The sequence below is a fragment of the Bactrocera tryoni genome, chromosome 5 (assembly GCF_016617805.1).
Source record: "Bactrocera tryoni isolate S06 chromosome 5, CSIRO_BtryS06_freeze2, whole genome shotgun sequence".
In the NCBI taxonomy this organism is placed as follows: Eukaryota; Metazoa; Arthropoda; class Insecta; order Diptera; family Tephritidae; genus Bactrocera; species Bactrocera tryoni.
Window position 1 is genome coordinate 77,424,913 of NC_052503.1, and position 14,668 is coordinate 77,439,580.

The following is a 14,668-nucleotide window of genomic DNA, read 5'->3' on the forward strand; positions in this document are numbered from 1 at the left end:
ATTCCGAAGGCGAAGATTCTCATACCACGCACAGTAAAACCGGAGGAGGCACTGCGCTTTTCAGAAAAAAGTCTTGATTTACCGGTATCCAAAACTACATTCACCAAAAAACAAATCGGCCGAGGGTATTATACGAAAGGTTCGTAGTTAGCGTGTACCTCCACCTCAAGAAGCTTAGTCCGACTGACAACAACGAAAACAGCGACAACAGATAAGCGAGTGGTGGTAAGGATTCTACGAGAGATCTCAGAAGCCACATTGAAGTTTCAAGATACAGGTAAGACGGAGACGAAGATAGGTTCGTAGGCAGCGCGTACTTCCACCTCAAGAACCGCAATCCAATCGATGAGAACGGAAAATCAGATACCACACTGAAGCTCCAAGAAAAGGGCAAGACGGTGAGTCAACTCGACAGAGCGGAAAAAAGAGAATAAATTTAACAGTGTAGTTTCTGCAGATAAACCTGAATAAGAGCAATGTCGTTTCTGCCAAAATGGTCCCTGGAAACTTTTTTATAAGTGACGGGTATTATGCAAGTTAACACTTTATTTTTTGAAGAGCTTTTCATCCTCCTAGCTGTTGTGGGTTGACTTTGAGTTCAAAAATGTTTTAAGGATAGTTTGCTGTTTTAACCAGTATATCAGTTATTTCTAACCTGCCGGCAGCTCCATACGATTCGCTCTCGTGCTAGTGACCAAGGTTAGGTCATTTGTATGTTGTATGTCTTTACTGCAGTCCGAATGATAGATTTCAACTGAGCTGAGTTGAACAACTAAAGCCACATTTCAACTGAGTGGCAGCATTACAGCGGCTCTGGGTATTAATGTTGTTGCATTGTTGACTATATTGATGTTGCTTTTGTATCTGGATTTGTGCAGATGTATTACAGAATTTTGTTTCTCTAGCCACTCACTTGTATTGCCAGCCATTATTTTATTTGCCACTAAGCAAAAGCGAATATAATTTTGAATTTTGAACTCTGCATTGTCTGGCACATATTGTGGTATGTCAGTATGTAGGCGCCTCTATTTGTACGCAAATACAATTGCATGTTCCGGCTAACAATAAATCACTGCACATTTGTTTGCTCCGTTAGTTGGTTGACTGCTTTGGAGAGTTGGCGGTTTTAGCCGCCAAATGCCGACACCTGATATGACACAATTTCGACAAATACGCGGATTTCCATGTGGCAGCGCAGCAAACAAAGCTATGCACATAACAATAAAAACAAAAATGCACTGAGAGCAGCAGAGAAGCGCCGACAATGCGCGCTGCGGCATTTGACGCGTTGACTTTACAAAGTTTGCTGCGCTCAGAGATAAGAATTTTATAGAAGGAATATAATTTGAATAAAGCATCAACATATTGACTGTATAGAATGCAATTGTGGCAATAAATCGGAGCGTCGCTGGGAAATTGTGTTTTATTACAAATATTTTAGATTGTTATGCACACAATAGTAGCATTTTTTTAAATAGGAACGCTACAAAAGTAGGCCAAGTCTAGTCAAGCAGTCTATTGACATTTGTCTTTAGTAAGATTTGCCATTTCATCATGAAAGTTATACGATCCAATGGAGCATTCACCAACGTCTCTACAGAATCTATTCTGAACATTAGCTAGTCAATAGGTCTTGTACCTGCTATAAAACGCTGGATCAGAAGCTTTTTGACCTCTAGACGGAGAAGAGCATAATGAAACGCCACTAAAATGACCAAGGAATCGTGTACAGGTACTCCCCAAGGTGGAGTGCTATCTTCACTTCTATAGACGTTAGAGGTGAATAAACTGTTAAGGAACTTCAAAGGCAAAACTCTAAAGATAGTGGCATATGCGCACGACATTGCCATCTTAATAACGGCAAGGTGTCTACAGACCATTATCAGTAGTATGACCACCACTCACAATACAGTCCAGAACTGGGAATAGCAAGCTGGTCTGGGGTTGAACCCGGAGAAAACGGATCTGCTTCATAAGAAAGCACAATATTCCACCATGAAGGTTCCCTTCGATTAGTGGGACACAAATCTCTCTCAAGGACCGCAACACTTATTTTGGGGTAGTCTTGGACAGCAAACTGCTGTCTAAGCACAACGCGGAAAAAAGTGTGAGAAAAACTAGCAATATTTTATATATACTGTCCAGAGTTAGACAAAACCTTTTAAGTTGCCGAACCACGGCAGCATATTTCAAGATGAGGTCTTTGCTATTGCGAAAGCTGAAGAGCTGGCCTCTAATGCACCTACAGGCAATTCTAGAGTCAACACCTACGTAAACAGCAGCACTCAAGGCATTATTCTCGTATCGCATAACGGCCAGAAGTGTCTTGGGAAGCAGGGCAGCAGTAAAAAGTGTTGTCAGAAGTAAGCAACTTCACTTCTATGGGTGCCAGGTCACAAACATCCACAAACGCAAGGCTTTAGGAACATAATGGAAATACAAACTGATCACTGCCTGGTGGCGACACATGCCCGTAAGATGGGGCTTACAAGTCGAGAAGACTGCAGGTAATGAATAAACCAGAGTACCAGGGAAACAATGGAGCATCTCTTGTGCACCTGCCCCACATTCGCAAGACTACGCATCTGGGGTCCTCACGGTATGATACACTGGATACACTCGAAAGTGAGGCCACAGAGTCTGTTAAAATTCGCATCAAGCGCAGACAACCTAAAAGATGACCATTTCTCTTGGACCTAAGAACTGAACTCCATCTGGTATCGCAAAGGACCAAATCTGGTCCATGCGTGACTTATTGGCCTAAGAGTTTAACCTAACCTAACCTTAATCTAGTAGCGCCATCATCTCAACTGACCTGTTAGTAAAGCGACATTGCCGGTTTCGACAAATAAATACCTTCTTAGGGAGAAAAGGATGTGTACAAAGTTTCAGAGCGATATCTCAAAAACTGAGGTACTAGTTCGCGTATATACAGAGGGACAGAAAGTGGTGCTTTATGCGGGCTCGAGTCAGCTCGATACGCTATTTGTTTAAAATATAATAATATAAGGTCTCCGTCGTTTTTTTGGGTATTCCAAACATCATGTTAAACTTCATAAACTCAGTTCAGAGTATAATAGTATTAACACTGACAGAGAGATTGGATTAAGCGCTTCGCTTCGCTTACACAGGGTTTACCTGTAAATGGTTCGATATTGTAAGCATGATACTGTGCTTACTAAACACATGTATTAAGAGTAATGAATATTAAATACAGAAAGCTCGAAATGTAGAAAGCTATGGCAGCAGAAAAATGAAGAAACGTAGCTTCATCCGCGCTCCTGTCATTCGCCAGCAGTGCAACTGTGCGACGGAGGGTGGCACAGTGAGAGCAACGCTTTGTTGTTATGTGCAATAACGACGGATTAAAGAAAGAAAAATAGCAACAAATAAGACATTACAATTACTGCAACACTTGCAACACACTCATTTGCCACTTGCTGCTATCTCGCAGCCGCGTCGTGGCCATTATTTCTCGTTGCTGCGCATTGCCGCTTTCGCTCTTCCGTCGGATTTGCGGCTATGAGCACAACAAGTATAACAATAACAATAACAGTGACGCCGTTAGTACTTTTCCTAGTGATTAAACAATAGTATTGACAACAAATACAACAACTACAAATATAAAAACAACAACGTCATCAGCAACATCAGCTTAAACGTTTGCATCGGAGGCGTTTGCCGCTGCCGCTGCCGCGCGTCGACGTTGCATTAAATCAACGTGGCGGAAAGATTAACCACAGCAACCCTGAACTCAATGCAACCCGAAAAGAGCGCGGGCGCTGAGTTTTACACAGCATAGAGCAGGCTTGGGCGGGGTAAATGCCGTCAAGTTGTGTTGTGGCACAAAGACGTTGCAAGTGCTGTCGGTGTGCGTGCGTGCTTATGTGCATGTGTTTGTATGTTGGCATAGTGAAGTGAAACAAAAGTCGCCGGCATAAAAGCGAACACGCAAACGAAGAAGAACAACGTCGGGGCGGCGCATGGTTCGGCCAAGGCGATGGGGCAAAAGATATACACAAGTAGGACCCAAGTGATTACGAGTATGAGAGTGTGTGTGTGTGTGTAACAATAACTATTGCCACAAATGGTGGCAGCAACGGCAATAGTGGCAAGCAGTGCAAAGACGACAGCGCCGCCACCCCCTTCGCCATTGTCGGCCTCTGAGCAGCGAGTAATGAGACTATGCCGCAGGCTAGCGGTAAGGGCTTGAGGTAAGGGCTGGCGCTCATTGTCAGCAGATCACTGTCTTTGAGTGTGTATTTTGCGCCGGCAGTTTGCAGCAATTCATCGCATTTGCTGATGCTGCCATTATCGTTGCGAGCGAGTGCTGGCTGCCGCATGCAAATGACAAGCGGCCCTCACTTGCAACACTCGTTGGTGCAGCTGCAACTGTGGTCTTAGTAGTAGTAGTTGTTGTTATTGCAATTGTTAGTGTTGTTGTCGGTTTTGTTGTTGCAGCTGCAGTTCTCGACTTAGGAATTGTTGTTGTTGTTATTGCTATTTTTAATGTTGCTTTCAGTTTTGTTGTTGTTGTTATTGTTTTGTTGTTCTTATTATTGTTTTTGTAATCCTTCTTGTCATTGTTGTTGTTGTTGTGGGCATTGTGGGTTTCACGGGTGACGGATCCACATAAGTGTGTGTGTGTGTGTGCGATTGGGGTTTGGTTGCCTTTGCATAGATACCAAGCCTGCCACATAGCGGTGGCACTCAGTGTGAGCCGCTTAATCAGTGTGCAGTTGGATTTTAGAGATTTTAGGTCGACTTTGCGCGCTGGTTTGGTTGCCAGCTGAGCGAGCAGCAAAATGATTTATGCAAGTATTTATTTGCCTAAACACATTTCATAGTAAAAATCCGTTGCAATTGTTGGGATTTTGCGAAAAATTAGCAAAAGTTGCAGGCGGAAGTCTAAAACATGTCTATTTTACGCTAAAGCATGTCTATGTCTTACTTAGTACAAATACTTTTAGACACCTAGCCATCTACTATCGCTAGATGTTGAAAAATTAATTTATTGTTGTTGGCTGTGTACTCACCGGGATCGATGTATTTCAAATTGCGCGCCAAATGTGTCAACTGTAACGGTATATAACGCGTGTCGGCCCGCGGTGTGATCTTCGGCGCTGGTGGCGATGTAGGCGCGCCGGGCCCCAGTGGACACAGAAAAGCGCGCTGCAATTCCCAGCCCACTTCGGAGATAATACTGGCTTTTCGGAAGTATGGTGTTACCTCGCGCAGGAATTTCACTAAAAGAAGAAGAGAAAGTGTTTTTAAATATTAATAACAGTTTTGGCAACGTAAGCATGATAAAGCGTACAGTTTTTTAAGTGAATTATTAAAAATGACTTTACATCAGCGGATTTTTGTCAAACATTTTTGCTGACTAGGGCGATAAGGTAGCAAATGTTTGAACAAATTAATAGAGAAGGTTGGTTAACTAAAAACAAGACACTGAGATATTGTAATTATTTAAAATTCTATTTTCAGAGATATTGATAATTTACAGATTTATAATTTAGGTCAATTGTGCCTTGTCTTGAGTGAATCTTAAACGCTTTCACCTTAAGGTGTTATAATAGTCTAGAGGCCCGAATTTTGAGCGTATATTTTTACCATAATTTTTTTTTTTTTCATTGAGTTATGCGTCCTTGAAGTAGAGGGGGAGAAATGGTTGGTCAGCATGATTTCTATCCCTGTGGTCATCTGAAAACTAAAACAATGTTCGATTCTGAAGTACAAATGTCGCTAGCTCAAGAAGCTAAACGTAAAAACGTAAACGGCTGCTCATTTTTTCACAAAGTTTTTAACTTTTTCGAATTTTTGAAAAATATAAAAAATTTCAATTTTTAATTTTCTCAACTTTTTCGAATTTTTGAAAAATTTAACAACTTTTCATTGTTTTATCATTTTTGAAAATTATAACAAATTTCAAAATTTTCTTTTTTTTTAACTTTTTCGAATTTTTGAAAAATATAACAATTCTTCCTTGTTTTATCATTAATGAATTTTTGAAAATTACAACAAATTTAAAAATTTTCTTTAGAAATTTTGAAAAATATAACAAATTTCAGTTTTTTTATTTTATTTTTTTAATTTTTGAAAAATATAACAAAATTAAATTTTTCATTTTTTAACTTTTTCGTATTTTTGAAAATTATAACAATTTTTCACTGTTTTATCATTTTCGAATTTTTGAAAATTATAACAAATTTAAAAATTTTCTTTTTTTAACTTTTTAGAAATTTTGAAAAATTTAACAAATTTCAGTTTTTATTTTTTTATTTCTTTTTTTTTAATTTTTGAAAAATACAACAAATTTGAACTTTTCATTTTTAAACTTTTTCGTATTTTTGATTATTACAACAAAATTTAATTTTTAATTTTTTGTTGCTTCATGTCATGAACGATGACGATAGTGTTTTTTCCATGTTTATTTCATGTTATTCCTGTTATACATATGTATATAAGAGCAAGCTTGAGCAACCTCGGCGGAGTTCTTCCCAAAGCTTTGATCGCTTTGATGAACCTTGCGTTGGTATCTCTCTCAACTGTCAGTTATTATGAAATGCTGACGAACATGCAAAAACATAACTTGCAATGCCGTGCTGCTAGCAAAATATAACAAATTAACTCGCCTTCTCTTGCACACGCAGCCTACTGCCAGCGCCCGCTTTGTGCTGCCACCGCCGCGTATTGCGTTGCTGAAATTTAATTTACAATTTTGTGCACATCGGTGCGTTGACGCCCTTAGTGCATTGTTGCGGCCGCTTTTGCCGTTGGCAATCGCTATTGGCAGCACAGCTCGTCCCTGTCTAGCAGCACTGCTGCCACTCCCGCTCCGTCAGCGCTTAACCTTTGCTTTTTTCGCGTTTGTGCCGCGCTTTTTACATATTTTATGCAGATCAGTCGGTGCCATCGGGTATAAATTTGCATTGCAACTCGACGTCCTCCATGTAGTTGCCACATACATCTATATATTACTGATAAAAGGAAATAATCATGCAGACATGCACTATAAATATACACATTTTCAAGTCCTTTTGTGTGTGTGTGTGTGTGTAATTTATGGCGAAATTGGCAGATAAAGATGCCACTTTGTTATGTCATTCCATTTATGATATAGCGCTGCTTGCAAGTATTTCAGTGCTGACATGTCCATACACATGTACATATATGTATATGCATATGTTTGTATCTGTATAATGAGCGATTGTCATGTATCGCGTAATTTACGCAAATTTGTGTTCTGTATATGATTTTTCTTTTTATTTTATGCATTCTATGAATATATTTCATTATCAATTAGTGCATGAGGGTTCTCACATTTCCATCCAATTTTCATATTTTACGAATTTGCTGATGCACCTGCTTTTTGCAATGACCCGAAATACAATAGTGAAAGCATTTTTGAATTCAATATAATATATGAAAGAGATACCGTGTGAAAATGTCTTTCATTAAGCAACAAGTTTTTAGAGACTCAAGTGATTACTGCCAAAGCAGGTGATCCCAAAAATAAGCTTTGGAACTCGTCTAACCAACAGAAAACGCCGATATTCATATGCCCACTGATTATCAACAGCAGAGGTCTTTGGTTCCTAAGTAATGCAGTAAGGTTATGGCTACATTGAAAAAGAAAGGGCCAATAACGATATGCAAAGCCTGAAGGATGAAATCGCCGAAAAACGACTGCATTTACGAAAAAGACAGCGCAGTTTCATCAGGACAAGGCACCGTGTCGCAAGTCAGTGGGACCAAAATACATGAATTGCGCTTCGAATTGCTTCCGCATCCAAAGTATTCTACAATTCAGGCCCCCAGCGACTATTTTTGTTCTCCGATCTCAAGTAATGTTCGCTGAGAAGATATTTTCGTCAAATGAAGAGGTGATCGCCGAAACGGAGGCCTATTTTGAGGCAAAGAACATATCGTACTACAAAGATCGTTCCAAAAAGTTGGAGTGTTGCTATAGTCCGTGTCTCACCCTTGAAGGGAACTAGGTTGAATGAAGAAAAACGAATTTTGCCAACGCTAAAATATATGAAAAGCTTTTTCAGATCGGACACTTAAGTTAAATTTTTGTATGAAAAACATTTTCATTTGACGAAAGATATTCGTTAAATTTCTTGTGAATTAATATTTAAGACAGTAGTACAATCTCCGAAAAAATTGTTCAGATCGGACCACTATAGCATAGCTGTCACACAAACATACCGATCAAAATCAAGTGTTTCTCCGAAAAACTTGTTTATTTGTTAAGAGTAGTCTTGACTCGGTGCAACAGAAGTTGACTTCTTTGTTTTTATACCCTGAACAGGGTATATTTAGTTTGTCACGAAGTTTGTAACACGCAGAAGGAAGCGTCGGCGACGATCGGAATCAAGTTCTTTATGGAAAACTTTCACATTTGGCAAGATATATTCACGAAATTTGGTATAGATTATTTTCTAAGGCAAAAATGTAATCTCCGAAGAAATTGTTCAGATCGGTTAACTATAGCATATGGCTGCCATACAAACCGAACGATCGGAATCAAGGAAAAAACTTTCACATTTGATGTGGTATCTTCACGAAATTTGATATGGATTACTGCTTAAGGTAATAATATAATCTCCGAAAAAATTGTTCAGAACGGATGACTGTAGCATATGGCTTCCATATAAACAGAACACATAGTTACTAAAAGAAATGCACCTGTGAAGGGTATATTAGCTTCGGTGAAGCCAACGTTAACGTTTTTTCTTGTTTTACTTTCGTCTAAACAACTTAATAATCCACTAAAATCCCCTGCAAAAACACTCTGTGGTAGCCACTTTCAATCAGTAGTCATCTGTAACTTCAATCATTGCATTTATTTTGCCTTTTTAGCAAATTGATTTAACTGTTATGAGGTGCTGCTGCCAACAACGCGAGTAGGATGCCATCAATGTGCAACAAAACAAGCTCGTCTGCCACGCCAATCGCATCATAGTTGTCTTCATTGACATTGTCTCAGTAAGCAAATTCTGCCACATCAGCACGCCAAAGTAACTACTTAAATGTAACAACTTGCAACCGGCGCAGCCAACACACACAGCCGCGCACAGTAAGTGACAATCGCAACTTCATACCATTCACACATTGACAGTGTGTAAAATTTCGTTGCATCCGCTTGCGACTTTCACTTCGCAATCAACTTACACTTCATTGCTACGCTGCCGCAATGAAGCTGTCAGTGTCAGTGCCATTGGCGACGTGCAACTGCTGTTGCTGCTGCCGATGCTGCTGCCAACAGGTAAACTTGAGGAGTGCTGCTAATACAATTTACATTTCCCGCCACAAGCGCACGACGTCGTGGCAACAGACACACACACATACATGCATATATACGTGAATATCGTAAGCGAAATGGCAAATGTCAGTGAGCGCGCAGCAACAACAGCAACAACTTCATCTAGGGCTGCAGGCGCCATCGTTTACCAACGTTTTGGCACTGGCAATCGGTATGCTAGGCTGGCGGGCAGACGGACAGACGGACGGATGCTGCCGTTAGGTGTCAAGTGTTGCAAATCGATACGCCCGTTAGTGTGGCGTTGGCTTAGCACACACTTGCGCACGCATGCGCCAACATGCAACACGGATGTTAGTTTGCCAAATTAGTTGGCAACATCCTTGCCACGTTTGCAGCAAAATGACACCACCAGCGCCGCACTCGCACCGTTATGTTAGCACGCGCATCTCGCATTACCGCCAGCACCGCTGCACATACAATTTACCAGCCAGCAAACAGTTGCAGGCAGCCGAGTGCTGGAGGTGTGCGTGGCAGACGCTCATTTCCCCAACACACAGCGCACACCAAGAGTTAAGTAATTGCCGTTATGTTGCATGCTCGATTGCGTTGTGTATTAATTTCAGTTGTTGCCAAATAGCAATCGGCTCAACGTGGCACATTAGCGGCGGTTGGGGCGCAATCGGGGCGACTCACAGCGAAATTACTTCAGAACCAAAGTGGGCTGACGCAAGCGCGTAGTGCCGGTAAATAGTTGTGCAATCAGCTTAACGCTTAGTGTTTGCACACCTGCCGCAAATGCTGCTCATCTGCGCCCACACTGCCGCGCTAGTCCGCCGCTTATCCAGCAACCGTCATACGACGCGGAGGCAAGGTTTCGTTGGCATTGTGTACGGTTGCAACAGTTTTGACGCGCCATTGCACGTTTCCAATTGCTTTTGCTTTGCGCACTTAAGCGATTTGCGGCTTATTAGCGCCGCTTCGATTACTTGCCACATTTTTAATGCCTCATTACGGCAGCTGTACCCGCTCACTGAGCCTTTGCTGCGGCGGCAACCAATGCGGATGCGCGCGCTGTATGCAAATGTTATCGGATTGCAAATTACTCGGATTGTTGCTGTTGTTGTACAACAAGCGGTTTTTATGATTTAGCTTGTTTGCTGCAATGTGATAGGTGTCGTCATGACGCCACATTAAGCGGTTTAGTCCTGTTGCAATTCGGTTGTGCGCTGCGCTTCTGGAAGTCAACGAGACACAAACACATATACCAACATATATACATACATACTCATGCACATATAAAAACATACAAATGCAGGAAGTTCGTGCGCGCAGAGTAGAATAGAGAGAGAGATAGGGAGTAGTTAAAAGCAAGTGTTGCTTAAAGCAATGAGTTCATTTATCAAATGAATAAAAAACAGTTACGTAATGTGGCATTTTATGTGTGAGAAGTGGGAGCAATATGTGAAAAATGTTTAAAATATCTCAGTTGGTTCGCAGCTATAATATTCTTTATAATTAAAGAAGTTTTCCATCAAGAATTCGATTTTGAGCGGTTGGTTTATATGGCAGCTAAATGCTATAGTTGTCCGATCTGAACAATTTCTTCAGAGATAATATAATGGCCTTAGATATTAATTCGTGTTGAATTTCGTGATTATAGCTCGTCAAATAAAAAAGTTTTCAAAACAAAAACTTAATTTTGAACAGTCAGTTTGTATGGCAGCTATGTATGCTATAGTGTTCCGATCTGAACAATTCCTTCAGAGATTATACCATTGAATCACTTAATAATTTCTGTGGAATTTCATGAAGATAACCCGTCAAATAAAACAGGTTTCCATACAAGAACTTGAATTTGGTCGTTCAGTTTGTATGGCAGCTATATGATATAGAAGGGCAATATCGTCGCTTCCGACAAATAAGCAGCTTCTTGGGGAGAAAAGGATGCGGGCTAAATTTCAGATCGATATCTCAAAACTGATCGATTAAATCGCATATATACAGACTGGCAGAGGTTCATGGTCAAAATGACTAAGCTCATCATGTTAATCATTTCTTAATGGATATATATTAATGTGGTTCAAGCTACAAATCGAAAATTTCAAATTCTTTTGAGCAATGCTGCCAACGCACTGTGCATCACAGCTGTTGTTGCAACATGCAAGAGAGCAGAAAAGTACCGTATCAAACAACAATACAAAAAATATGCAGGTCTCATGCAGCAATGAAATGTTCGGCTGCGCCTACTAACAACAAAATTCAGCTTTTTACTTTGTTTATTAAGGCTGCCGCAAAATGTTGCACGATAGCTTTTGTTTTGTCGTCACACTTTAAATTTTCATATTTCGTTTGTAGTTGTTGGTATTGCTGCGTTAGTTAACTCTAGACTTGCCACTGACTGCTTTGGACTTTAATAGCATAGTTGCACACACACACAGTTGCATACGAATTTACTCGTACATGTGCACATTGAAGCATTTACCGTTTTGTCGCTTTTTAAAAGCTGAAAGCCACTGCAAATTCCACTCAACACCGCTCTTAAATTGCTGTTGCACATATGTATAAGCACTTACAACGCGCACACATACACCCATACATGCATATAAAGAAGTGCACATGTACATGTGTACACACAAGCAGTGCCATGTTGTAGAGCGTTGCATGCAACATACGTTCGTTTAACAATGGCTTCATCAAGCTCGTAGCTGCAATATGCTGCACTATCATCGCATCATCAAAAGCGCAGGCGACAGCAACATCAGTTGTTATCAAAAGCATCAAACAACAACAACAACAGAAACGACATGTTGGCATCAATGTCTTTTTATTTTAAGTCATCACCATCCAGCATTTGAAGCCAAAGGCATTTGTTGCCATCTTTAGGGTCCTTCTTGCCACTTTATGTGGCGGATTGGCTGCGAAATGCAACTTGTCACGTTACATTCTGACTTTCTTCTACTTCATGAAGCTGCTGCTTTTCTCAAACTTCTTCATCAAATTCCGTGTTAAAGCTGCTTCAAGTCATCGATTGGCATTTTTTATCGCCAGCAGCTTAACTGCCACCATTTTCTTTGCAACTTTTTTGTTGCATACAACCACAGCAAATTAATGCGCCAAAAGTCCCAACCAGTCACACCAAAACACCGAAACACTCACAAGCTAGCTCAAATATTATAGTTATGCAAAGCTGTAAGTCCCTCGTTGTGGCCCATTTAAGTGGGGCGGGGGGTATTCACCGAAGTGCAATGATTACAAAGTGTGTCAAAATAAACACTTTAAAGTCCATTCGCCAAAGTAACCACATCAAATTTGAATAAAAATAAAATTTGCATTGCAATTTCAAACCACCCCCAGCCTCATGGCGCTGCCCAAATTGGAGGGTTGGCGGGCTGCTATCAAAAGGGTTGTCTTGAATTGCTGGCGCTGGAGTTGGAGGTGGAAGCAGTAAACTTTTATAAGCAAGTAAGTGAGCAACTTGCGTTTGGGGAATAAGCAAGCAGAACAACAATGCTATTAAACTCGCATTTACCGCCGCCTTCGAATGTGTCTATATAATCTTGTGTGCATGTGTGTGGTTAATAGGGTGTGCGTTACATCGCTTTGAAATTTTGCACACGCTACTTTTTCCCAAAGAAGCTGCTGATATGTTGTAAATCACGATATCGGACTACTATAACATATAGCTGTCATACAAACTGATCGATTAAAGTTAGGTTCTCGTATGAAAAACTTTTTATTTGAAGAGATATCTTCATGAAATTCGGCACATATTAATATTTAGAAGAACAGTACAATATCTAACGAAATTGTGTAGATCGGACCACTATAGCATATAGTTGTCATACAAACTGAACAATCAAACTCAAGTCCTTGTGTGGATAACACTTTTAGTTGTCAAGGAATCTTCATGAAATTTGACATATAATACTACACAGGGCATCGCTATAATCTCCACAGAAATCATTCAGATCGGCTCACTATAGCATATAGCTGTCATACAAACTGACCGATCACACTCAAGTCCTTGTATGGAAAACTTATTTATTTGACGAGCTTTCTTCACGAAATTTGGTATATGTTATTATCCGAGACATCGCTGCAATTTGTAAAGAAATTGTTCATATCGGACAAATACATATAGCATATAGCTGTCATACAAACCAACCCATCAAAATCAAGTTCTTTTAAGAAAACTTGAATCAGTGAAGGGTATTATAGCTTCTTTTTTTCTGTTTTTTTTCATACGTGCCCTGAAGTTATAGTTTTTGCACAACAAAAATTTTATTTGATGCTTGCTTAAATCATTTTACGCTTCCCATATTTTTTATATGAGATTTTGTAATATTTTTTTCATTAAACTAGGAAGCCTATGACCTAGAAAGGCTTATATTCTAGTACAAAATTTTCTGCTCTTTTAAATAGGTTTTAATAACTTTTTATATATATTTATAATTATAAATTTATATATCAAATGACCTGAGTAAACATATAATACTAATGATTCGTACATACTGTGTTGCTCATATGACATGGTGTACCAAATGAATATCATTCAATAGACTTGTACATTCTATGTTGATCATACGACATGGTGTACTATTATAATACAGTAACTTTGGTGCATAATTTTAACAGCGTATAACTTTTAAAAGAAAGATTTTATGAAAATAATTATCAAGAGCGTCTTTGTAGAGCAAAAAATTTTGTTTTGAAATGTATATTTTTCAAAATTGGTTGCTTTGAAGAAAAAAAATTTAAAACAAAAGATAAAAAATCACATATAAAATAGCTGGCGGAAAAGATTTGAAAAAAAAAATAAATAGCTTCTTTACTTTAAATCACGTTTTAGGATAAAAACTGAGACTGCAAGAGGCAGTTGCCAAAAAATAATGAACATGGAAAATAACGCATACCCTAATATACACCTTAAATATATAGAAGCTTAATAAGAATTTATTTAGCGCAACCAAATATATTATTTACTAAATATATACACATTTATTGCTATATCTGTATATAAGTATGCCACTAAGCGCACATTTACACAAATATATTTCAAAGGAAAAGGTGGAGCTCCGCTTTTCAGGCATTATGGCTGCTCAAAATGTTCAAAAGTGTCCACCAAGTGGTCGTAAGAAGTCTACGCCCATTTTTAAACTCTTGCCTTGACGCTACCCTGCTCTTACCCTACATCGCCACAAGCAAAGTTGGCAGGAAGCAATAACTACAAAAAAGAAGCACATTCTAACCGAAAGCGACAAAATTTATTTTTCAAGTGTTCTGCTGGCATAACCAACGCCTGCCACCGCCACACGCCCCAACCAACATTGCCAACAGTTTGCACGAATTTATGATGTAGTTTGCGCTGTTATCGCTCCGCCTAAGCGCTGCTACTAT

General features: G+C 39.6%; 1 protein-coding gene across 1 annotated transcript in view; it reads right to left on the reverse strand.

Moving 5' to 3' along the window:
- LOC120777680 (beta-1-syntrophin) overlaps nucleotides 1-14,668 on the reverse strand; it is a 116,972-nt gene that overhangs the window by 22,226 nt on the left and 80,078 nt on the right. Inside the window, exon 5 of the mRNA XM_040109146.1 lies at nucleotides 5,037-5,246. Coding sequence (XP_039965080.1) covers nucleotides 5,037-5,246 — 210 coding nt within the window. The remainder of the gene's footprint in view (nucleotides 1-5,036; nucleotides 5,247-14,668) is intronic.